General features: G+C 34.8%; 1 protein-coding gene across 2 annotated transcripts; it reads right to left on the bottom strand.

The window, feature by feature from the left end:
• Nucleotides 1-81: 81 nt before the first annotated feature.
• On the bottom strand, nucleotides 82-27,141 carry LOC137573213 (UNC93-like protein). Of its 2 annotated transcripts, none has more exons than XM_068285084.1 (6): nucleotides 25,859-27,141; nucleotides 8,858-9,025; nucleotides 3,202-3,336; nucleotides 2,713-3,118; nucleotides 1,785-2,644; nucleotides 82-1,663 (listed from the first exon to the last, which is right to left on the bottom strand). In XM_068285084.1, exons 2-6 carry the CDS (start codon nucleotides 8,903-8,905, stop codon nucleotides 1,490-1,492), a joined length of 1,623 nt encoding a protein of 540 aa, XP_068141185.1. In that variant the 5' UTR covers nucleotides 8,906-9,025; nucleotides 25,859-27,141; the 3' UTR covers nucleotides 82-1,489. The 2 variants fall into 2 exon arrangements, with proteins under 2 accessions (XP_068141185.1, XP_068141186.1); XM_068285085.1 differs by lacking the exon at nucleotides 25,859-27,141 and adding an exon at nucleotides 13,320-13,470.

The raw sequence follows: 27,141 nt of genomic DNA, 5'->3' as shown, positions 1-27,141 counted from the left end.
CTTTTGTTTTTGTTTTATGTTTTTTGTTTTTTTTTTTTTTTTGTTTGTGTGTAAAACTTTTAAATAAAACGAAACAGAATATTTCTTACATAGGTAAATCATTTGTGTTTGCATTTATTTCATTTTTTTTATTTCCTTTAATTTTGTTTTTCATGTTTATTATTATTAAATAATAATAATAATAATAATAATGATAAAAACCAAATGCTTATGGAAAGGAGGAGAAGGAGAATGAGTCAAACTCATAAAGAACTTTTCCAAAAGGTTTGAGGAAAATTTTGGATAGGGGAAACAAAAAAAAATATGTATATATATATATATATATGTAAATATATTTGGAAATTGGGAAGAGGGGTAGGGGGAGGGGGGGGTAGACATTTTGTGGAACAATAACTCACTTAATTTTAGTTTAAAACATAATACTGAGCAAAAAATTTGTATTTATTATTTTGCTTACGTTATTTTTTGCTTTTACTTTTCTCTTCTTCTTCTTATTTTCGTTTGTTTTCAAAGATTTATATTTTATTTTCTTGTTTTTGTTTTCTTTCACGGGCCAGTTTAAGTTTATAAATTTGACTAATTTTTTTTTTTGTTTGTTTTTTTTTTTCATTTTAAGTTTTTATGTTAGTTTTTGTTTGTTTTTACTTCTTGTGACTTTCTATTTTTATTATGGTGGTATTTGTGTGTGTGTGTGTGGGTGTGTTGTGTATGTGTGTTGTGCATTGGATTATCACGTTTTCTTTTTGTTGTTCTATTTTTTTTTTTTTTTTTTTTTTTTTATGTGGAATATTAACACACAAAAGCATATGTTTTAAGATTTATGCTAATCTAGCATTAAAATACAATTTAAAATAAAATAACAATTTATTAGGCATTATTTTGACACTCATACGAATACGTGTGCGTGTGCGTGTGCGTGTTGGTGTGCGTGTGCGTGTTGTTGTGCGTGTGTGTTGGTGTGTGGGTGATATGCAGCTAGGCAAACACACACACATCAGCAATTGCACTTTTCACTATATAAAGTTACAAATTGTTGTCTTTTCTTTCGTTTCGAAAATCATATTTTCTTTTCTTTCATTATATAGATCGATCTCTCTTTCTATCTCTTTCTCTCTTGTTCTTTCTTTCTTTGATGCTCCCTTACATATGTCCTTTCGTGCCATCCTTGTTGGTCACACGAAGTATATACAGAAATGTGCCAAAATGTTAAAAGAAGGGCGGATTTGTGTGTGTGCGTGTGTTTGTTGTCGGGGGCAGGGAGCAAGGGGAATGTACTAAAGTGCCTAAATATAGACAACGCCTGTGGCTATGCAACATTTCTTTCCATTTGTTTTTCTTTTTCACAAAAAAAAAAATATTATTATAATAAAATAAAATAAAAAGAAAAATAAAAGGAGAACATGCAACAATTAACAAAACATATAATGTGATAGATAGAGAATCGGAGAATAGAAATGTGTGTGTGTCTGTATGTGTGGGTGTAGAGCTATTAGAGGCGCGTTACTACAATATCTTCTTCGAGATCATCGAGCTCATCATCGGTCTCCTCAACGCCATCAATGGCATTGGCCTCAGCAGCAGCTGCAGCTGCAGCAGCAGCCGCAGCGGCCTCCTTCTCCTTTTCAGCAGCCTCCAGTTTCTCCTGTTTCTTGACCTTGCGTTGCTGCAAAACCCACAGAAAATCAATCAATTAAAATCGAAAATGGTTATTGTTAAAAAGGGGAGAGAGATGAAGAAAAGACTCTCAAGATGGGCTGAGTGTGCACTTTTATGGCGCAACTTACCTTCTTTCTGTAGAGAATCTCCACAATGACATAGCCAATGCAGCCGAGCGTCAACACGGCCAACAGGATGTAGAGCTTCATTCTTGTGCACAACGTCGTGGCATAGGCATAGGCAATGACGAAACCAGCCGATTCCCAGAGACGATAGTTGGAGAAGGCCGCCTCCTTGTTGCGACGGAAGAGCAGGCCATAGAGACCATTGATCTGTGTCTGCCAGACGGCATCGCCCACACCCCACAGGCCGGACATGGCATAGAATATGATGGGATTATCGGGATTGGGACGCCAGAAGAGCTCCACCGAAATGAGTGTGAAGTGCACGACAGCGCCAAGGACAATGATGGGTGTGCGGCCAATGTACTTCATGACCGAACCGAAGAGAATCGAACAGAGGGCGTTTACCACACCGAAACAGATCATGACGAAGCCAATTTTATTGACACCCAAAGCACATGCCACATAGGCCTGAGTGAAGTCGGCACCAATGAATGCCTGCTCCATGCCAATGAAGACCGTGATAGGGATAAGGAGTTGTAGATTCGGTTTCTTCATCTGCCGGAAGGTGGCCGAGAGCAGCTGCAGTCCTGAGAGTTCGGCAGCCGAGTTGGAGCCCTTGCGCTTCTCACCATATCGCTTCAATGGGTCAAGGAAGAAGGCAATTATGCAAACGGCCGCAACAATGCATGACAAATAGATCATGGAGATTTCAAAGATTTCATCCTCCGATGGACGTTCGAGATTGCCGTGACCAGAAGTGCCGGTGCTGGTACAGAAATGTGCACCACACAAGGCCAGATCCTCCGCACTGACGGTGGAGTTATCGCTGCTGCTGCTGCTGCCATGAGGACCGCTGGATAGCACTGTGGATGGAGGAGAGCAAGCGTTTTACACAAGCCGACACAAACAGAAGGCAAAGAAGACAACTTACCCAAACTGGAGATGAGATTGCCCCAGAGCTCAGCGGATTGCCAGGCCAGGAAGAAGAAGCCAAAGAATCTCACAATAATGGCATCAACAGCCTGTTCCGTGATCTTGGCATACACTTGACCCACCTGGGTCAAATAGGTGGCCTTCGATGCCCACATGGGAGCGGCACCCATACCCACCAAGATGCCAGCTGGCACCAATGTGTAGAAGCGCGGGAACAACTGGAATGCAATGTATGGAGCATAGCACAACATGCTGCATACCAAGGTCCATTTCACTGTCAACTTCCTAATGATCAGTGTGGGCAAAAATATGCAGGACACCACCAAAGCGGCATATATCGCACTGAGCGACACTGTGCCGAGGCCATCCTTTGAATTAATTGACGATTGCAGATTCGCTGTGCCCTACAAAGACGACAAACCAAAATAAACCCAGATTTAGTTATCGCTCTTGCCATATCAAATCGTTCGGACGGGGCCAATCTCACCTGAAATGCTGTAAACTGAACCATAAACGCTATTGAGATGATTGAGATATTCTTTAAGATGCGCCATTTCTCGCCCGGATTCAACACAACTTTCTCTCGCAGCGAGGCGGTGTCGGGCTCAAAACCAGCTTTTGGCTAAAAATAAAAATAAAAAAGAAAAACAAAACAAAATAAATAAAAAATCACATTATGGGAGATGAAGATCAGTGAAACAAATACACACACACACATATCAGTTCACAGAGGTGTGCCCAAAATGTTTGCCACAATCGAAAACTCAAACCAACTAGAATTTCCTTTAACCAAAATGTATATTTAGGATCTATTTCCTGTCTAGTGGAATGTTTCTAGTTGTAGAATCTTAACTATTCAATCAGTTGCCATAAAAATATTCAACTATTGATGATGGAAGATCCCACTTGACTTGGTCCTTTGTGGATGGAGGTGATGGTTTATACTAACTTCTTTTCAGGAAACTATTGCAACTGCTAGAAGGTCCTCGAGAGGCTTCAGGCTTCGAGATGTGTTTTGCAGTATTATGGAGTTTATTTCAAAAGGATGGCTCAAGTGAATATGAAATCAAATAGCGATAACTGAGCGGCTTTGATTCTCTAGGATCCCTCGATTTGAAAGCTATATCATATCTTTAACAAAAGTTGCCCTAAAGTGATTCAAAAGCAGTTCCAAGACAGTTCAAAAGTAATCTTTCTAATGCAAATTCAGTTGACCAACAATCCTAAGAAGATAAAAGAAAAGACACTTGCTGGATATATGTATGTACATAAGAGACCACCAAGACACAGTCCATTCCTCAGATGTCATCGACTTGATCTCCCTTTTAGGCCTTCACTTTGTTGGTAATACAATATAATCACAAGATTAGGTCCAAAATCTTGATCGTGAAATAAGAAAACTTAGTCAAGTTTCTGTATAGACTTAAGTCATTTGGGGAGATTGGGGAGAGTCGGCATGAGAGGGAGGAGGGGTCAATAGCTACGCCCATTCCCCCTTAAAGGGGTGACGTGGGTGAATCAAGGGGAAAGGGGCCATCGTTCAAAGTCATGAATTTCCGCTTTCTGTGCACGCGTTCGCCTGCATACACATTAATTAATTATTTATATCTTGTGGCATTTTACGATTTCGGTTTTCTAAAAGGAGGCAAAAACAAAAAGAAGCAAAATCCAAAATCCAAATCGAAGCAACTTGAATTTTTGGTAAAAGGGCGCGCGGCGCGGCGCATGCGTTTTGCTCGCGTTTCGCACGCGTTTCTCACTCATTGCGCATGATCGGCCAAAATGGCCATAAAAAATGCGCCTCAAGCGCTTGCCAATCAAAAGTTTAGTTTTTGTTTTTTTTTGTTTTTACAAATTTATTTTCGTTCAACGTAGAACTGACCGAGTTGCCATTTTGCATGCACTGCACAACAACAACAACAACAACAACAAAAAGACATCAACTACTTAAATTCGAAAAAAATATTGGCAAGAAGGTTACATGAGAGCCAATACGAGGGCACACACACACACACACGTGCACCTTCGGTGTCCGTGTATTAGATATTATTATTTACGTAAATACACGAGAAACATAAAAAAGAAAAGAAAAAAAAAAACTAAACTAAAACAAAATGTATTTGTTGTTGTTTTTCGTTTTGTTGATGCGGGACGGGGTCATAAAATTCAAATATTCCTCACAAGACGAGGGGATTTGTGTGTGTGTGTGTGTGGGAGGATGGTGCCATGTATTAGTGGGTGGTTGGGTTGAGGCTTTGGTGGTTCGGGGGGTGTAGGATGTGGGTGGTTGACCAACACGCGCCGTTATGCAAACATCCCATCGATTACAGCGCTTTTGTTTTTTTTTTTTTGTTCGCTTTTCTTTGTGTGTGAAGAAGTAAGCAGCTCTTCACCCCGCCTCCCTCTACATTTATATTTGTTGTTTTTGTATGCAAATTTTCTTTCTCAAATTTTCTCAATCTTATCACATCGATCGATCAATAGGTAGCTATAGTACCTATATATAGTCAAGGTGGCAGTTCAATTTTACTTTAGAATATTACTTTTCAAGAGAATTACTTAATTAGTAATTAGTTTTATGGCATTGAAAGTAATGCAATTTCTTGCAAGCTCGAGGGTGGATCATTGAGTTCGTCAGTAAGGGTTAGATGAGGATCTTCCAACTTGCCAACTTTTCGTACTCTTTGAATTAAAGGCTCAAAACATTTGATTAATCAGGAATTTGAAATGTTTTAGGAAATTTTTAAGATGAGGTTTAAAAAAAAAAGAGGTATAAAAGCCACGTCACACTTCTTTTTTTGTTTGTTTGGCTTAATACCTTTATATTATGCAATTTGGCTCATTGCTCATTCGGCAGCAGCTGTGTTTGGCTTAAGGATTACAAAATTTACGAAATTCATCATCGTTGTTATCAAGAAAACAAAAACAACAATTTCAAGAGCAATCACACATACATATGTATGTATGTAGGTAAGTATGTACGACTTGAGTATACTCTTTAACGTCTAAAAAGGTAACTACTAGAGGCCCAATTTGTTCCCCTCTACCCAAAATGATAAGCTAGATTCGCAGGATCGTTCCTTATAAAGGATCATGATCAATACCTCAAAGAGAGACAAAGTATTTCCTTTGCTAGATTTGCCTTGCATTGATCTCTTATCTTTAGCTTATCTTCATAATGTATTTATTTGCATTCCTTTTTGCCAAGGTGCATTAATAACTTTTTCAACAGGTTTGACCCAATAATTATTGCTCATACGTCTCCCCTCACTGCCTCTCTCTGTCTCTGTCTCTGTCTGTGTGTTTGTCTTCTTCTGGGAAACTAGAAAACTGTTTGGCCGTTATGCCTGAAGCATTTTTGCATACTTTTCATAACAAAAACAACAAAAAACAGCAACAACTGAATGCCTTAGTTAACATTGTTTTAAAGTATGAGTCGTGATTTTTACCAACAGCTGATGCTAACTTCAGATTGGGGACAGAGGGGCAGGGCCGAAGGCTTGGAGGCTTAAGACTTGAGGCTGAGACTGGGGCTTTCCGAATGTCTGGCTAGTTGAAGTTTTTTTTGTGTTTTTTTTTCATAGAAAAAGCGACAAACAAGTGCGCGTAATAATAATACACACACCGGTTGGCTGGTTGCTTGCTTGTTCGGCCAATAATGATATGCGAGAGTTGTGTGTTGTCTGCCCCCCTTTCGTCTCCAACCCGTTTCTAAAACACACACACACCGTCTCAGTCGCAGTCTCAGTCTCAGTCTCCCTAAGTAGAAGGGGGGCATACATATGAGCCGATATCTTTGAAAGCGAACCGCTGCAAACCAGTTAAATCAAGCTGAAAATAGAAAATTGCATATGTACATACATACATACATACATACATGCATAGTGCATAGAGCATAGAGAGAGGGGTGGTTCTATGGTATAGAAATATTCAGATTCACATTTGATATCCATCAATTAAGTTAAGTTTGAATTGAAATTCAAATGTAATTACTTATTAGGGCATTGATTTGAATTTTACTTACTATCTAAATGCTAAGAAGAAGAGCTTGGCTAAGAGTTCTAGAAATTATAACTAGTTTTCAATAGCTGTGTACCACTGTGCAACAATGTGGCGCATGCGCACGAGATTTGCGTTTAAAAATAAAAATGCGGCACGTTTTGTATTTGCTTTTTTGGCTCACCATGTCTCTCCTCTCCTTGTCTCTATCTGTCTCTCTCTCTCTCTCTCTCTATCTGTGTGTGTGTGTGTGTCTTTTACAAGCCTTTGCATTTACACCTTACAGAAATTCATGTTATTTGTGGTTAGCCGGTCTTCTTGGGGCTTTTGTTACCCTCTCTTCTTCAGCGGGTATATCAGTTCTCTGTCATCTACCTACCTATATATATAGCTATGCACAAATCGGATGACTTTAGCATATAGTAAACAATATATATGAAACATTTGCCTAATGGCAAGTAGGAAGAACTCTCAAAGGATCATGATCATATAGAGAATTCTTGAATAAAATCACTTATAATAGGGTATATTTGAGGTCGGCATGTTGTATGGTAATTTGACCCTCTGAATGTGTTTTCATTTATTATTTTTTTTTGGTTTTTGTTTTTGGACTGCTGCGGTCTTTGGTCTGTTTGTTGGCTCGGTTCGTTCTTGTCGTCTGTAAAACGAGTTTCTTTTTTCTGATTCTGGGTATTGTAAATTGAAAAATTTGTAAGCTAGCCATATTTATGATGATGAAACCTCAAAGGCACCTCCTCGCGGGCCCCTACACCCAATCCCGCAACCCCCGATCCCCGCCCAGCGTAAAGTTTACACTGGCTATTAGGTATTTTTTGGATTGTGTAATAAATAAATCGATAGCCCAAAAAAAAATAACCAAAATTATTTGGCAAATTGTAAATTTGGCAGCTGCAACTAATTACAATTGCTTGTCCCTATAGAAATATACATATATACATGTGTTTATGTATGTGTGTATATAAGATGAGAGCTGGATTAATGTACCTACATAGGTGTGAGTGTGTGTTTGTGTGTGGTGTCACTTAAAAATTTCTTCTTTCTTTGTGGGTTGCGTGGGTTTCTCGTATTCGTTCGATTTCTTGAAGTGAAATTTTGAGTTTGGTTTCTTTTTGTTTCTTTCGTTCATTCAAAATTCGAGGAGTGGCCATCATTTAATGATCATTAACATCCACACACATCCACACACATCACATCACATCATTATTATTGTTCATTTTGATCACCATGATCATGAGCATATTCAAAGCTCAAATTAACTTCCTCCTCAAAATAAACAACACACTTGAAGGCATATACATATATGTATGTGTGTGTGTATGTATGTATGCTTTGTGTCATTATAAAACATGATTTGATTTTATTTTATTCACGAAGGCAAACCGCCCCCTTTACACTTCTCTCAACTCGGCCAACCTGGCCAAAACTGGCCAACCTGGCTAGTTCTAATAAATGTGTAATATCACATTAGTATAACAATAATAATAATCTTGGCTTGACTTTTGTATTTTAATAATTCTAAATTCGAATAGTTCAAAGCAAACTTGTTTCATTCTTAAATGAAATATGTATATGTATACAGGAACTTTCTATGTATTAATAGAACTTTGAATTGATATGTCTCATATTTTTGACGATGATTTATGCAGATTTGCATAGATCGAGACAGTCGGGGTTATATGTATATACATTATGGCTCAATATCCTACATAGATTTTCATCTGGTAATTAGTAATACAAAAATTTAAGGAATTCGCTTAAGTAGCCATAGTATTTAAATGAACTAAAAACTGATTCAATGCCAAATTCAAAGTTATCTCTTGACTCTGCAGGGATTTCAAGGACTCAAAGTTGTACTATAAACTTTCTAGCCACTACTAAACAGGATACCATCTAATTGCTTAATTTTGAAACAATAAATGAACAGAAAAACAAGGGAAATTTTGGTTATTCAAGGAAGAGAGAGGAAACAACAACAAAAAAAGGGTTTTAGTCCTTTTCTAGGAATAGGTTAAGACTCCCTTTGAGAGTTAAGCATTGATCCTGTCACCATACTTTCTGCTAATATCCTCTTACTAATCCTTCCATGTGGCTTTTGTGTAATAGTAGTTAAGTTAACAACTTACCTTAACGGGCTCATCGTTTTCGAAGCCGGCGTTGGTAAAACCAGTCATTTTGTCTGGTTGGGGATGGGGGCTTTGGTTAATCAATTAATCAAACCACTGCCCAGTCGATCGTCAATTACAATCAGCGAGACGGTGAGACGAAAAACAAAAATCAATTCTAAATATATCCTGTAAATAGACAAAAGATTGAAACAAAAAAATCATTAGACAACAATTAGAGTTAAGAATTATAAGAAGAACTTTGAAAGAAAGATTTAATTGTTTTTGTTTGTGGATGATTATTCAAATTCTTGATGGCACATTGAAAAGGGCAATGATTTATAAGAAAACATATAGGAGGGTATTGTATATCTGTTTTTCTATATATACATATGTATGTATGTATATACATCATGTGCAATATAAGCACAACACAATGGCCATAACAATAACAATAACAATAATAAATAATAATAGTGATAATAATAACCGTTGAACAGCTGAAAAAGATTTTTGTTATTGAAATTGCCCAGGCCGCATAATAATTGTCGGAAATTTTGTAGACAAAATAAAAAAAAAAACTGTTGATGATGATGTTGATGATGATCATCATGATGTACAACACGAGATGTAGAGAGAAGAGTTAGAGAGAGAGAGAGAGAGAGAGAGAGTGATAGAGACAGGGAAGAACCCCACAAGAGGTCAACTGTGAAGCGGCAAATTGACGCCCCCTACAAATTGCCAAAAATATATATATATATATATATATATATATTTTCTTGAGGTCATTTAGAATTATGTATATCAACAAATCAATCACATCAAATTACTATATAAATAAAACTTTACTCCATTTCATCTAATGATCTTGATTCAAAATCTATCAGTTCCCTTTGTGTATATGTGTGTGTGTGTGTGTGTGTGTGGGTGTTTTAGATTAAAAGCATTTAAATCGCTAATCATAATATTTGATATTTATGTTCCACACTGCTGAATATCATTTAATTGTTGTAATTGCTATTTCTGTTGCCCAATGGTGGTGCTATTGGTGGTGCTGGCATGGATTGTGCCACTGTCTCAAGTCCCACTAGACTACAGACATACATACATATGTATAGAGGGTCAATCAAAAGTAATTATATATTACCGTTAAGCCAATTATTAGCTGAATCCGCAATCGTATTTAATTATTTTCATAAATAAGTACAGACTTCTATATCCATAAACACAAAAATGCTTAATTATTTGAATGAGTTTTTTTTTCGAAAATTTAAACAATCTAAATTGAATGAAAACTCTAGACATTTACAATATTTTGAGTATTCATAAGCCACTGAATGAATACAATCAAATGAATTCATGAGGCTTCGAAAATCTAAGTACAGACAAAAATACTTAAATTTCTATATATATTTTCAAGAATTCCATGGAAATTTCTTTTTCACCATGACATTTATTTTATTGTTATCTTAAAGCAACAATAAATATAATCTATATCTCTGTATTGTATCTATTTTTGTAATAATTTCTGAAACTCTTTGCATATTATTCTCATATAAGAAAGAAAACTCGATTTTTGGGCTGCAAAAAGTCTCTGATCTGCCTCCCTCTCTAGAGGCCATAAATAAGGTGTAAGAATTGTGAATTAAAACTGAATCCAATCTTCCATATTCTCTTTTGATTAGTATATAAAAAGGTGAGCCAAGTACCTTAATATGCTTCCAGTAAGTTAGTTAGAGGGGTATCTGTCATTTGAGACAAATTAATATTTATTTATGCAAAAAAACCCAAAAAAAAAAAGCTTAAGACAGATGTGAAAAGATAATGATAGTAAAAGAAAAGAATAAAACAGAAATGAACAGAAATATTAAGAGGGATTAAAATAAATTATGTTCTCTCTCTCTCTCCTTTCTCACTCTCTGAAAAAGAAACAAAAAACTCATTCCATTCATATGAATTGGCGATCAACCGATATACCCAATAATATTCATGTATATATACTCTTTTCTTAATGACAAAATGTCTAGCTTAAGGGCCAATTCTGTTCAAATATATATGTGCCTATATACTTCAGATGTCTCTACATACATACAAAAATATTGTATAATCGTATTACCTTAAAAAAAAAAAAATGCTAACGAGACTACGTCGTAGTTAATCGAGCATTTTAAAAGCGGCATCTGACAGAACAAAGGAAAAACCTAAGCCGAAACCGGGCCATAATTAATAAAAACAAAAATCTACTCAAAAAAAAAAAAAAAAAAAAAAACAAAAAACTGACACACAAAAAAATAAAGAACTTGCTACTAGTCGACAGCCGATGATAACGACGTTTCTGATGCTGGTGACGTCATCACCAATAAGATCCGGCGAGAAGAGGGGGAAACCAAAAGATCGGTTAATGCTAATTACCATCCCCCTTCTCTCCATCTTCCACATAGTCGTAATATTCTATCCCGGATACCAGAAATCGGTTTGCACGTGTTTCTAAATGTTTATATATATATATATATATTTGTATTTGGAAAAATCAATTTTAGAAACTTGAGCGAAAGGGAGAGAAATGATGATTGAATGATAAACCAAAATAAGACAACAATTGGCAATTTTCTACAATTTGAGCTTAGATTTAGATTTATAATATATATAATCGCATATAAACATTTGTATATGTGTTGGTTTTTTTATGACATCTGCGTGTGCCTTTTGGCAGACACGCGCCTCAACGTCATAATCTTTCATTTATTATTCTACAAGTACTCCTAACAATAATAATACCCTCCATTCGGACCAAAAACAAAAAATAGCTTAAAAAAAAGAAGCAAAATATTTTATGTACATATATGCACAGGTGTATATATCCATGTGTGTGTGTGTGTAACTATTTTCGTATTAAACAATAAAAACCAAAAAACAAAAAAGAAAGAGAAAAAACAAAATGTTCAAAGCAACAAATTGAGATTCGAATTTTCGTTGATTTACACTTTCGTTCAAATTCAAAGCTCTTGCGCAACGGCAAAAACAAAAACAAAAACAAAAAAAAAAAAAAACAGGGCCTAAAATGACTACCAATCTGCATTAGATGTTGGCCTACAAAACACAAAACGAAAGAAAAATAATACAAAAAGAAACAAAAACCAAATCTTGCGTTACGTACTTTGTGTTTCACTTTTGTTTGTTGTATTGTTGCCCATTTTGGTTTTATTGGCAAATTTCAATTCAACGTTATTACTCCAAAGCATTAAGTTTATTGACATTCTATTTGGCGTTTCGGAATAATGGTTTAATGGACATAGAATTAGACTTTAATTCGTAATTGAAACTACTTCAGAAGGATTCTAAACGAAATAGAGACAGAAATGTAAGTCAATCAAATCCCCACTTGCCGATTTGACCCATTAAATTTCCAAACGGAGAATAGTAGATGCTGCTGGGTGAGAATAGAGCATAACTGAGATTTATAGATCAGTTTGCTTATGGTTAACTAAATTCCCATAGACAAAAATCCATCGAAATTTTGTCATCCAATGAGAATCGTTTGTTTCATATCGTCCACTGTTCTCTGTGAAAGTGTCCTGTGAGATTTTGGGTACGGGTTTTCCTGTAACTCAGCTTCGATCTTATGGCAATCGAACTTCTATATTGCACCATCAACCCTATCTTTCCAGATTTATTCATATCTAAACCAAAGTTGAATATATTTTGTCTAAGATCAATTCACATTGGTCTCACTTTTTTTTTAAGTACTTCATTTCAATTTCGTATTTAAGTTTCTAATGTTCTCAAGTAGCCAATTTAAGAAGTTAAACTCACGTATTGCAGTCATTGATTTTCATTCATATTAAAATTAATTTCCATTAATTTGAGTTGTTAAAATTTTTGTGAAATAATGAACAAACAACAAAAATTGTAATGAAAAATGCAAAAAGTAATTGAATTCCAATCGCCTGTAACTTTCTCGTTAAAAAAAAGAAAACCCGAAATTTAGATGACAAAATTAATTACTTTGCGAATATATAAATCTATATATAATAATAGAATTGTAACATTTGAAGCCTGGCCATTAAAAACTAAAATAAAAAAACGTTATTGTCGGAACGCGGAAAAGATAAAAAGAAATTATTGACTATTTATTTATTAAACACGACACTAAAGACTGAGCATTTTTCTTTTATTGTATAACTAAAAAAAACTGATTTAATATTTAATTACTTTTTCATGAAATGCTCAAATTAAGGTTTTAAACTTTGAAAATACAAAATTAAAAAACAAAAAATGCATTAAAATCAAAATAAATTATCCTTATAGAAAAAAAAAAAAATTGCACAGTTCTTTGATGTCTAGAAAGAAAAAGTTGACTTTTTGTTGGTTGGTTTTTTTGTAAACTTTGTCAAGCATTTTTGCATTTTTGGGATAATTTTTCTTTTTTTTCACTCACACTCACACACACACACACACACACACACTAGTTTAATTTTTATACCTCTTTTCGGTTGACGATTCCTTGTGGTTTAATAATTTTTAATTCGTTAGCTTAACTTAGTTTTTGGGTACCGTTCAATTTGTATTTATTTTGAATTTTGTTATTTTTATTTTTTTTTTCTTCTTTCGAGTGTGCGGCAAACCCAATGTCTGACACTACAATGCCAAGAAACCGCGACAACGTGCGAATTTTAAACGAAAAGGCACTTTCTAGCTAATTGGAGTGATTAGTGGCGGGCGTCGCAGTCGACGTAATCGTAAATGGCCCGGTCCAAGAGCACCATGGCCAAGATACCTACCTACCTACCTAGCCACCTACCTACCTACCTAACTACATACATACATATGTATGTATGTATGTATATACATAGAGTGGCTATCGCTGGCGACTGGAAGCGTTAAGAAGCGCAGAACTGTAAGTGTAATCAGCTCCAGAGATAGAACTGTAGACGAAAGTATTCTTTTTCGGCTGTGATTTGTTTGCCAATTTTAGAGGAGAGAGATAAGTAAGTAGGAGTGTATATGGGGAGCAGCAACAGGTGGGCTAGTGATTGGCAAAAGAGTTCAAGAAGGAGGACGAGGAGGTGGAGGTGGAGGTGGAGCAGTCAGCACGTCGATGTCGGCTCGCTTTTTAAATTGCTTAAATTTAGTATGGTCAATTGATTTCGATTTCGGATAAGAACTGAAGGGCTATTTAATAAAAGGAGCAGCGACTTACTTAGCAGTAGGAGTAAATTTCAGTGTGTGGTGTAATAAAGTTAGTTTGATCCTTTGGTTTTGCATTTTCTATTTAAAGTATGCTGTTTTATGAGTAATTTAAAGTTGAAAATTTCTTGATTTGAACTTGAAATTATCAAGACATGCTAATTAAGATCAGTTTCGTTTGAAATGGCTTCAGATATTTCTTCTTCCTGGTGTCGATAAGCAATCAAATTGAATTGTCCAAGATACATACCTACATATATGTATGTGTGTGTTTGTTTCAGCATTTTCAGCTATTCTTATTTCGTATACGATGATAAGATTAGACAGGCTAACCATATATACACACTCATACATTGGCCATTTATTGTCTATGTATGGGCCGACAATTGGCCGCTGCAGACCATAAATTCTAATTAAGAAATGCGCATGGATCGGCAGTAAACAAATGAATAATCGAAACATATATATATATATATTGAATATATGGTACATCCATTTTAGTGGGTGTATGTGTGTGTGTAATGGCCACTTCAGCTCATCCTGGGTGAGCAACATCTTATCGCTACCATTAGCGCGTGATTACGTGAACTGTGATTTTTTTTTTCCGTGTGACCGAAAGGGTATCATTAAATTTATAACCCGCGATTAGGCCAAGTCATTTGAAATAGAAAAAAAAAAGTGACTCTCATTCAATATATGAATATAAATAATAAGCAAGTAGGCAGCTACTTTTCGTCTTGACTATGGCGTGTTAATTGTTCCATGGAATTGCCAGAAAATATGTGTTTTATTTTGGTGGTTTCTGTATCTTTTCCACTCCCAAAAACCCCGCCCCACAATATAATAATATGTATAATCTTTATGTATGGACACTCGAAGCATTCAAGTGGCCACCCTTTCGGCCCACCTGAAGAACATTTTTGACTGGTATTGGCTTTCGTTAGAGATAGATCGAACCAATAGATCGATCAATCGATCGGACAATTTGCTGTGATCAAAGACACGCACGTTTCTGACATTTTATTATATCACTTAACGGTTAATTGCAAAAAAAAAAAAATGAAATAAAAACAGAAAACAGAAAACTGAAAACCAAACTGAAACTAAACAATGGGCTAAAAGCGAACTCGACGACGAGTGTAGAGTCAACTGTCAGCAGAAAAAAAGTACAAAGAAATATGAAACAAAATTAACAAAGTTGCCTGAGCAGTTGTGTCAATATTTTAGTTGAAGGGTACCGCACTCGACCGTTTTATTTTTTACCCCCCCCATGTTTTTTTGTTTTTCATTTTTTATTTTTTGTCTTTTTTTTTTTTTTATACCGCAAAACCCTATTGAATAAATGAATTGAAACAGAAACCGATACCGATACCGAACAGTAACCGAAATTCGTTTCCAAAAGGCATCATCATCGTCATCAACTCAGACACACACACACACACACACACACACACACCTGAAGAGCGCACAGATTAAGAGGTAAGCTCTGGGCTGGAGCTGGTTGACTGGAAGCTGCTCCATTCCAAACCAAATGCTAAAGTTGAATACCAAAAGAGTCTGACCTAGTTGCAAGACAAAATGGCATTGGCCATCCCAGCATAAATAGCTAAATAATATTCAAATATTTGTAAAATAAAATAAAAACTAAAGAAATTATTGTTTTATTTAGTTTTTGCATAAATTTACTGCAAAATACTTTTATTTAAAGCTTATTGTTTTTTTTTTTTATTTTTTCTTCTTTTTCTTTTTCTTTTCATTGACAAATGTCAATGGCTGATTGACTGAATGTGTTTGAAGAGGTTTCTTTAGCCAGTGGGCGTGGTCAATTGACCAAGAGTGCTTAAATCTTATCATATGTAATCGTCTAACAGACGGAACGCATACCAATCTAATCATAGTAATACCCTTTAGAATAATATTCCTATTCTAATTATGAGAATTTACGAAAAAACGGTCAAATCGGTCACTTCTATTCTCCTCGGTCGATTCACATTTCATCGCGTATTTATAGAGTTTCTATCATATCACAGCTGTAGAATCGATTAATTAAAAAAAAAAAAAAAAAAAAAAAAAAACAAGCAAAGAAACTTGCTTGTGAATATGAATTTATCATTAATAAGATTTCTAAATCGATTTCTATTCAGAGATTTTTTTTTTATTGCCAAGTCACGTGCATGTCTTCTATATGTCTCTGTGTGGACTCTTTCAAGTGGTCCAAAAGTTGGTTAAAGACTTGACTCGATTTCATTTACGGATTTGACTGGTTTTATTATTATTGTTGTTGTTGTTGCTGCTATTGTCTGTCTGTCTGACTGTCTATACGTACATATATCTGTGTCTCTGCACTGTGGGTTCTGTGTTTGTTATTGTTTCTGCTATTTTTAGTCAATATTTTTAGCTGCTGATTTCATTTCATTAAGAGCCCAAGACACTTGAACCTTTTTTTTTCCATTATTATTATTATTTTTTTTTTCCTTCTGCCACTTGATGTTTGTTTAATTGAACGAATGCCGCAAAAAAAAAAAAAAAAAAAAAAAAAAAAATATACAAAATTTAAACACTAAGCACAAAAACTCGCGACAAATAGTCTAAGGCGTTTCTCTGTATAGTAATATATGTGGGCATATGCTGCGTATGCGTAATTTCGATATGGGTCAAACTAAACGAAGTGAAGCGCCTGAATCTCTAGTGGCCATATATGTACATACTTGTGTTAAAACTGTTGATTACTACAGTTTAGTTTGTTTGATTATTTCTAGTCACAGTCTGAGTCTAAATGACAGAAGAAGTGCCGCCATTTAGTCACCAATCGGTATTTGTCCTAAGCGGCCACTTTGTGTCTAATAAATTTCAATATTGTTTAGGTTCTATGACTAAGTCGTTTTTAGTATGCGTTTCTTTTTTACATAAAAAAGTTCATAAAAAGCAAATGAACTTTTAATGATTATCCATTCCAACAAATTTCATTCTGAAATTCAAAATCCACTAGGAAATCTCACAGAATAATAAACATTTTCTATTCAGAATGTTATGTGAATTGTGTAATTCTCGTACAGCCATGAAATAACTATATATATGTATATACCGATATAGAGAAAGACATAGACATAGAGGGAGAGAGTGAGCGAGAGAGAATAGAAACCAAACAAACAATCAAGCAAAGTGATTATGAGTATGGGAAAAGTGCTATAAATTTTACAGTGGATTATAAGAGTCAAATGCAAGTAGTCAAGGTCGTGGCTAAAAGGGGGAAGGTCTTGCTAATCTTGAGTTAATTGCAATGTTATTTCGAATTGAGTTGAACTTTATGCAAGAAAGTAGTTGAAAATCTAATTGGATTATAATCAGTTGATAATACAATTTGATTGATTCGATTGTCGACTTTTCATTCAAATATATGTATATACATATCTGTGCCATGAACTAAATCGTAAAGTTCTAGAAAAAACTTTGGACTCTTTGACACTTGGTCTAATCCAGGCGGCTTTAAGCTCTCCATATTCACACACTCATTCATTGGATGAGTGGCAGATTCGTGCTAATTGTGTATGTGTGTGTGTGTGTGTTTTTATAATGGCCTAGACATTGTATAACTTGAATGGTAAATAAAATAAAGCCATGGAATTTCTGTATAATGCCTCGCAAACAACAGAGAACAACGGGAGTCCGTTTGGTTAAGGTAGTTAATGATAAGAATCAATCGATTTATAGTTACTGGCATTTGGCGGATATGGCCCAATCTTTATGGTCAGTCAAATCAATCAATTTAAATTTGATTAGACTGTGATTTGATATTTTTCACACATATCTACATACACACACATGGCCAGTTTTAATAATATATGGTTAATATAATATATTTTAGTACGTATATTACAAGCTGGTTAAGCCAAAAATATTATATTTTATGGCTTTCAAGTCACGCGAAGTGCTTGACATCGAGACAAAATGTCGAAAACGTTCAAAAACGACGGAAGCCAGAGACCCGAATCAAAAGCGAATGGGTTATGAGAATGGCGGGTATTTGTATAATATCTTTTCATATAGTCAGTATTAATATAGGAATGTATTTGTATATAATCTATATAGTATATAGTAAGCATGTATACGGAGAAATCATTGTTATTAATACGATTATTGTGTGCACAGTTGCGTGTTAGTTTTCTGTGATTTTTGCCCACATAATCTATTCTTTGTTTTGTTATTATTTTTTTTTCTCCCCTCATTTTCATTTTCAATTTAACTTTTATTTACTTTTATTATTATTTTTTTCTTTCGTTTTAATTTCAATGGCAAAAATCTGTAGAGACAGAGGGAAAAAGAGAGAGAGAGTGAGGGATATTAACTGTTATTATTATTATACGAGTTTTGTATCCATTTCGAAATGGCAAATCAATTTATTGTACTCAAATGGCCGATGTCAACACGAATAAACAATCAGAGGGCTGGTCAATTTTCAATACCCTTTTGGGTCACATTGCATAGATAACAATCATATCAGACAATCAAGATGATATTATAACTCTGAGTTCTAATTAACTAAAATCAAGATTGATGTTTCAGTGCAGGATTATAGGTAACACTATACCAAAGAATACTGGAAGGAGTATAAACTGATCAGATTTCGATTCAAAGCCATCTTAAAGTAGACAATGATATACGATGGCAATCTTTCGACAGCTGAATACAAGACCAAAGGAACAAAGGAGCTTTGAAATTAATCCAAGAAAGATATTTGAGATAATTGAACTCCTTTGCAACACATTTTGGAGGAGCTGCAAGGTCAAGGACAAATCAGAGACGGTTTACCACTATACGGGCATATAAGCCAAGAGAGAGACCCGTAACCGAAGCCCAACTCCATTTGGAATGCGTCCAATCCAACTAATTGCAAGCTCATAAGTATTTCAAAGATTCGATTTATATTTACAAATAGTTCATGGCTTTAATGGTTAATATCAGTCATAGAATTTGTTGATATATACTTTTAATATACTCCCCATTTGGTTTAGTGTATAAATATGAACCTAATAATTATTTATAGGCGCCTTGCAATTAAATGTTAATAATTCAACAATATTTCACTTTTAATTGTCTTAATTTTTTTGTGTGTGTGTGACAATTTGTTATTACGCAATTGCCGGTTGTTTGGTCAGTAATGGTAAGTTCAATCAACCTAAAAGCTGCAGCCGAGCGAAGAGAGAAAATGAAAAACCAACTAACCAATTAACTAGCCGAATTGTGTTTGTTTTGGTGGTAGATCAAAAGATAAAGACATATGTTAAGAGCATCCATATTAGATATGATCTCTTTCATATTTTGGCCGACCAGGCAAATATCATTCAGTTACATCAATCATACGCACTGTGGTAACCATTTGACATTGTTCAAATTTCACATTCGTAATTCGCGTACTTAAATTGTACATCTTGGCCAACGGCTTCCCACAATGGCCGAGACTGAGACCTTCATCAACAATTAGAATGCAATTAGTGGCAACAACTATAGCAACAACAGCAACTAAATGAGAGGAACACAAAAAAACTCCACGAAAACAAAGTTCTAGTACAAAAAAATACAAAAATAAAAATACTACATTGCATTGAGCTTCAATTTTTTTTTGTATTTGCTTCGTTCGTTTATTTTTTTTTTTCAATTTGCCTTTAGCTTTAGTTGGTTGTCGTTTTATTTGACGTTGTTCTGTATTTTTTGCGTTTTTAGTTAGCCTTATTTTTTTGTTAAATTTTTTTTTTTTTTTCTGTTTTTAGTTTTTTATCTGTCATAATAACTTCCGCTTCGCTATCAGAAGTAAGTTGGGCAGAGTAATTACACTACAGCATAGTATTTATTTATGAGGAATGCTACCAAGATGAGAACTAACCCTACATGACTTGGTGGAGGAGGAGGAGGAGGAGGGGAAGTTGGCTGAGTGGAAGGTAAAAACGTTGGGATGATAAGTCGTGAGTTGTGGTTGTTGTTTGGTAGTGTGATTATTCTCATCTTTGCTTAACCCAAAATGAGTTAATATTATTTATAATTGGTACATAATTAGCTTATGCCCGAGTCTATAGGCTCAATTAAAATTCGATTTGAAATTAAGACAGGTAACAAGAATGTCGAAGTTTATTTCCTGTAAGTTGCATTGAAGTCAATAGATAGATATAAAATCATTTTTCCTTCTCTCAAATGTTGAGCTGAAGTTTTTTGGGTATATAAAGTATTAACACTATAGATCCGCTTCAAAGAGCAAATCATCTATTAATACGCAAGATTCTGATTGATGTCTCCCAGCCAAACACAAACAAAGAACGATACAGACAGAAAAAAAATGTTCAAAAATATATTTAACAAAAGGTAAGAAGAATAAAAAAAGATTTATTTACCTATAAGTACACACACATACATATACGTATATATTGCACAATGTGTAGGTACATCATGACCATAATTTGCGTAGTAATAATCACTGACACTTCATTTGTAAATAAGAATCTGTCAATTTCCGTCAAAATGGCTGCTAATGAGGCACGCGAGAAACGACTTCTATACAGGTAAGAAAGAAGAATTTCGATTTTTTTTCTTCGTTTTTTACTGGCAGGTGGTAAAGATCAAGACTTATACCCTTATTGAGGGTATAAAAACAAATCTGCCACAACAAGATGATTGAGGAAAACTTATATGTAAATAGTCTACCTCAAAAGATCTACATATATGATATGGTAAGTCGATCTTAACTAATAATTAGTCCTTTATCTCGAGCCTACCTTGGCTTAATATCTAATAGCTGTTAAATTGCTTTAATTAAGAAGGACATGGCTATATGAACTTGGCATTTGATGCTGTTCAAGAATATCCTCATCTCTGGCTTATAAACATCTAAACAATTTTCTAGTCTTCTGTACAGAGATTCCTATAGATTATGCTTTTCTTTTAACAATAACAAAAAAAAAACTCTTTATTTGTGTTTGCGGACTTACAATTTTCTTTGACTTTTTGGTTTGTCATTAAGTAAAAGCAACTTTAGTTATTATCTATGTTATAGTTGAATTCGTTTTGGCATATTTTTGGTTTGAAGTTTGCTCTTTTGTGTGCTTGTATTTTAAATGAATTTCGATTATCTTGAATATTTCGATTAGAAATGTCTTGTGTCTTAATTTAACTGTTTCGCGTGCTCATTTTAGTTTAATTTCGTGTGTCTGGCATTGAGAATTTTTATTTTTTTGTTCTTTTCTTGCTTTCATCCTAGATTAATCTGTTCATTTTTGAGATTGCTCCTATCTATTTCGATTTGAGGTAACAGTCATCGTGCCAAAAATAGTTAGACCAATAAAACAAAGTCCATGTGATCTTCAAGTGCAATTCAAGAAGTTCTCTCTGCCTTTGACTCTATATATACCTCTCTCTCTCTCTCTCTAGTTATAGTGTCTATTTCAATCTCCCTCTCCCTATATCACTCGGTAAAAGAATATTCTAGCTTTTAGTATTATCATATTATTTGGAAGCGTTTTTGCTTATGTCTTTTGTCCAGAGCTTTCTGGCCATTTGTAGTTATGAAATGTGAAATCTTATCAGAGTTAAAACTGTGATCTTGATGATACTCATCACCATCATCATCATGATCATTTTAATCATTAACGTTGCCAACGAAATCGTATTGTTCATACGTATGTATGTATATACTTTTGAGCGTTATCGCGATTCAGAGCTGTAATTATTTGGCTATAAATAACAATAAAAATTTAGTCGTAAACCCAAAAGACCTCTTGTTAGCTGCTGCTACCTACTACCAACTGCTGCTGATGATGGGTCCCCCAGTTGTGGCTTATCATTATGCTTGATCATCGTATACACTGTTTTTTTTATATATATATAGTATATCTATATAAACTTTATATGTATGATAATAATTGGGGTGGTGAAAGCCCTTCTACGATACTAAAAACGAGATGAAGACGCCGACGAATTTCGTTTTCGATTGTTATTAATTATGCGTCATGGACATGGAAAGTTTAACGAGATACATGTACAGGTATGTATATATACATAGATATAGATACAAATACTTAAACAGATGCATTAACAGATGCAGAGACATACATAAGCGGCTTTTGGAAAATTTTTCGTTGTCGTTTTTCCAGTGCCTTGAATTCGATTCTAAAGGTCACAGTAGCAGCAACAGCAAAAGTAACAACAACAACAACAATAGCAATGCCTTGGCAAGGGAGTAAAGTTAAAACGACGAAAATATATATACATATATATATATATCTATATCTAAAGATATATGTACGTATATATAGGTATATGCAAAGAAAAACAAGTTTTTGAATCGTGGCTGCCATGGTTATGGGTGTTTTTTTTTTTTTTTTTTTTTTTCGGTAGGGGGAGGCAGCATATTTGTGGCTTACGCAATAACTAGTGGGTCTGTTGCAGCTAACCTACACTTGCCAACAAAATTCAAGAATCAATCAATAGTTATTATTACTATGTATTCGATTCCTATGAATTTCATTGATAAAACTGAAACTATCAATGAATGAATAAATGATTAAAATTAATTTTGTGGTTTCGTTTTGTTTTTTACTCGTCTAGCAATACGAAACGAAATCAAGAGCAACAAATCGACCCATTGAACGTTTTTACTCGGAATATGGTCGAGAGCAATTAAATTATTTCATTCATTTTCATTAATTTCTCATGCAATTTCATTAATTTTGTTTCCCCTATATTTTTTTGTCTCGTTTCGCTTTTTAAAGGCATTTATAGGTTTTAGAAGTTTTGTGTTTAAGCCAATTTTTCTAATACTCCAAAGATAGATGAAAAGCCGCCTCTTTGACCCCTTGTACTTAAGTAGTTTGTCGACCTGTGTAGGTTTTTACAAAAGAAATCTTCGTTTTCGTACCAAAAAATTTGCTTGGTGCAAAAATTGTCTTACATACATACACAAAATCTGTTATCAATGTCAGGTGAACGGAAAGTTATCATCTCAAAATTTCATATTCACGATGATGATGATGATGATGATGAGGGTAGCTGGAGCTGCACCTTAACTTTAATATAGACATTTTAATTAAGTGATAACTAGTTGCTCCAATTTCAAAGATTTGCGCTGGACTTTTTTTGTTTTCCTTTCTTCTTTTGATTCTTTTCTTTGTGGTTTGTGTGTGTGTGTGTGTTATACAGATATTTGCAAATTCGATTATCAAATTGTTGTTTAAATATTTGCAGACTTGTTTGGCACTTGCCGTGCCAAGGGGGTAAAAAAAACAAGCAATTTACGTATGGGGCGTATGAGTAATAAAATCAACCTGCCAACCTGATCATCATCTTCATCAGATTCAGTATCTCAGCATCAGCGACAAAATTTGTTGTGTAAACGATCGCAACGATATCAGTAACCAGCAGATATAACAACAATAACAACAACAACAACAACAATAATAATGAAAACAAAAACTCAGACAGACAGCTCAAAATGTTATAAACATTATTATTTTGTACTTTTTTTTTTTTGCTCTCTTTTCTCTTTGTATACCCTGTCCCGTGGTAGCTCTTCAATGTATTTTCCGTCCTGCTAGAGGGTATCACTGCGTCGACTTTATAACCTGCTTTTGGGTCCGTCTTTTTGATGTTGTTTTATAGATGCGACAACGAGAGCGTCAACAGCCTCGGATAATTGTCAAAAGGAGTTGCTGATGAGGGCTGGCTGACAAGTAATACATACATACATATATAGGCCTAGCCCTGAAAGTGATTGACATTATGTTTAAACATTCTATTAGCTGACTTCTGTCAACTGAACACGGGAGCCTCCTTCTTATGAAGTTTTAAGAAACAACTCGACATGTGTATGAAAAATAGAAAAGAACGCAAAAGAAATTTAATAGCAGCACACCATCTGTTTAAACACACACAAAATATCGAAATAGAAATTAAAATAAATGCAAGCCACACTCAAGAAATTGCTTAGGAGTGAGTCTTTTGGGTATTCCCAGAGAAGAATTGAGTTTTGCACTTGGAGAAAGAATAAACTCTTCTCTTCTTCAAACTAAACCATCATTTAAGTTAAGTTCTAATGCACTTAAAATTTTGGAGTTTCATAGAATTTTCTTTGCACCAACCAGGCGTATGAGTAATATAATTTCTATACTCATTTTGGCCGACAAATAAATCAAAGTATCAGAGCTTTGTAGATAATATATGTACTACCTATAATGAACGAACAATCTTAGTAGTTGAAATATCTATTGCTGAATGAGAATGTATATATAATTGATACATATTTCAATCGCCGAAGGAGAATGTGAAAGATTTCAATGGATATACCATTTGTGGGAAATGGAGAAAAGGGTATCAAAATGTCGCTCGCGTAATTTATTGTTCATTGTCAGCAATCTATCTTGATTTGTATCTGTATCTATAACTGGGTTTTTTTTTTTTTTTTATTTGTATCTGTAGATATTACTATTTCTGTTTGCGTTTGTGTGCTTTTTTTTTGTTTTTTGTGTTTGTGGCGCTTTTTTTTTTTTTGTGTTGTGTGTGAGTTTTTTTTTTTTTTTTTTTTTTGCGGAAGTGCATTGATTTTCCACTCAAGTGGGCACTTGACTTGACTTGTCATGGAATAATTTTCTCACCTTTTTCTTTTGAAGCTCTCAAAAATTGTTAATTAGTTTTTTTTTTTTTTTTTGCTTTTGTTTGCTGTAACTACTTTTAATTAGAACTTTGTCATAGGTATTTTGTTTGTTTAAGGTTTCTTTGTGTGTGTGTCTGTGTGTGTTTTGCCAGATGATTTGTTACAGCACATTTATGCAAATTCTAGATTGAAAACAATTTTGAATGTGCGGATATCCGCCAAGAAAGGGTTTTGGAACGCATCATCGAAGCGAAACTCTACCCAGAGGCAGTGAAAGTTTTCTATGTGGATTTTTTTTGTGTGTGTGTGTGTGTGAGTGGATTTTATTTTAATTTGAGGCTGTGAGTTGCCTGCTTTATAAGCTGGGATTGAGTTTTTGTATGTTGGCCGGGGCCAACGAGAGAGCGGTCGTCTATTTGAAAAACTGCGCATGTGCGTCGAAAACGCTTAAATAACCCCCCGCCAAGTTAAACCAATGATGTTTCATGCAAGGCGCATGCCAAAAAAACCAACACCACAACAAAACAAACACAAAATACGACAATACATATCTCTGTAGATGGATAAACATATCTCTGTATAGATGGATTTATATATAGTATGTACGTCACAGGGCCATATTTGGTTGTCCAAACAATATTGAAAGCAATCCGGCAGAGCTAATTGCAAGACAATTAATTGATTTCTCTAGAATTACTGCTCTTCCCAGTGCCCCTTCCCCCCCAAGCGCCTTGATGGCGATCGAGTGTGGGTGGCAAACTGACTTAAGTCTGTCTCAGCCAAAGAAAACCAACTGACTAACTGACTTTTCACAGCTCTCAATTGCCATGAACTGAACTACTTTAGCCTAAAGCATTTTGGGCAACATTAAATGTCAATTGACTAGTTCAATTTGTCATCCAGAATTTGTCATTTTAAAGCGTATAAAACTTCTTGGGCCATTTTCTGTGAACTGTTATATAATCTCTGGCCTGTTTGGGTTCAATCAGAATTGCAATTGATTGAAAGAAAACTTGTTTTCTTGTTCTACAAATCGATTTCGATATATTCTAAGGAAATTTTTCAGCTTTGGTTGCTAATTCTAAAAACAAAATTGGCAATAAAATATAATTAAATCATTTTTTAGAATTCAAAACTGAAAGAGAAATTACTAAAAATCTTTTCTAATGCTTAATTTTGATAGTTATATCCTTTTTACTTACCGTTATTTATTAACTGCGATCACAACACTTGTTTGTGCCTATATTTGTACGTGTGTGTTTGTGTGTGAGAGTCTGTGGAAAGGCCCAAACAGGATGCGTCGTTTAAGCCGCTTCACGCAAAAGCAACAAATAAAAAAAAATTAATACACTTCCGTCTTTTAATGCGGTCTTGTTGTTGCTGTTTTTTTTTTTTTTTTGTAAATTATTTATGATTTTTGTTGTGTGTGTGTGTGTGTTTTCTTTCTTGTTGCAATTAAATATTATATAATTTGTTATTTAATCTCGTTTATATACTTTTATGTGTTTGTTGTTTTTTTCTTTCTTTTGTCGTTATTGAATTAATATTTTTTTATTAATTAATTTTGGTTTTTTGGCTAAAAAATTCTTGGCGGGGGCGAGTAGTTTACATTTCCAGATTGGCAAATTTCAAATTTTTCAATTGACAAAAAAAAAAAAACAATTTAAGAATAATAATGTTCCTTGGTCTCTAGGAAGCAGGATCTAATTTGTTTTTTTTTTTTTTTGTGGCACTAAAAATTTGTTTATTTCTTTTATTTTAGTTTAGCACAGCCGCCGAATTTGTTGTTCCGGAATTTTTGTGAAATTATTATTTTAAAAATTAAATTTTTTTTTTGTTAACCAAAAAAAAAAAAACGACCAACTCGAAAACGCACTGAAACGGTATTAAAAGCCGAGACTAAATAACTTTGCAAGTAATTTACAAATGCGACTTGATGCCCGAGCCGAATTGCACACGAGCGCCACACGAGAGAGAGCGCGAGAGTGGGTTGGCGCGGTGGAGCGGTGGAGTGGGGTGCCGTAGGGGGAGAGAGGGCGGTGGGAGTTCGGGGATGCTAACGGCGAGGCGACGCTGTCGTTGGAGTTCACTTCACTTTTGCACTTGTTGCTGCTTCTGCTGCTGCTGCTGGTGCTGCTCTGCTCTGCCTTGGTGCTGCTGCTTCTGCTGCTGCTGCGGGGGATCGCTGTTGGAAATTTTTAAATTTTCGCCAGAGCTTCGGAAGATGCGGCCAGATAACAAAATGACTAAAACTGAACTGAACGGTTTCGTATCAAACAGCTGCTTGTTATCGTGGATGATCGCCGTTCTCTTTCTCTCTCTCTCTCTCTCTTTCTTTCTTTTTTGTCTGTCTCTAGTTCACTCACTCACAATGTGTATGAGTGTGTGAGTATGTGTGTGTGTGTGTGTGTTTGATGGGGATCTGATCTGACCGCTGTTGATCGTGGAGCTTTGTTGGCGTTCGGTTTGGGAATGATGTTGGCTT

Source organism: Drosophila tropicalis, unplaced genomic scaffold, assembly GCF_018151085.1.
Source record: "Drosophila tropicalis isolate 14030-0801.00 unplaced genomic scaffold, ASM1815108v1 contig_4, whole genome shotgun sequence".
NCBI classification, from domain to species: Eukaryota; Metazoa; Arthropoda; class Insecta; order Diptera; family Drosophilidae; genus Drosophila; species Drosophila tropicalis.
The sequence above is the reverse complement of the archived record's forward strand: the minus strand, read 5'-3'. Positions and strand labels throughout refer to the sequence as shown.

Coding starts and splice junctions, on each gene's coding strand:
- LOC137573213 (XM_068285084.1), bottom strand. CDS start 8,905: ATGACTGGTTTTACCAACGCCGGCTTCGAAAACGATGAGCCCGTTAAG. Junction 3,337..8,857: donor AAAACGATGAGCCCGTTAAG/GTAAGTTGTTAA, acceptor TTTTATTTTTAG/CCAAAAGCTGGTTTTGAGCC. Junction 1,664..1,784: donor AGATTCTCTACAGAAAGAAG/GTAAGTTGCGCC, acceptor TGGGTTTTGCAG/CAACGCAAGGTCAAGAAACA.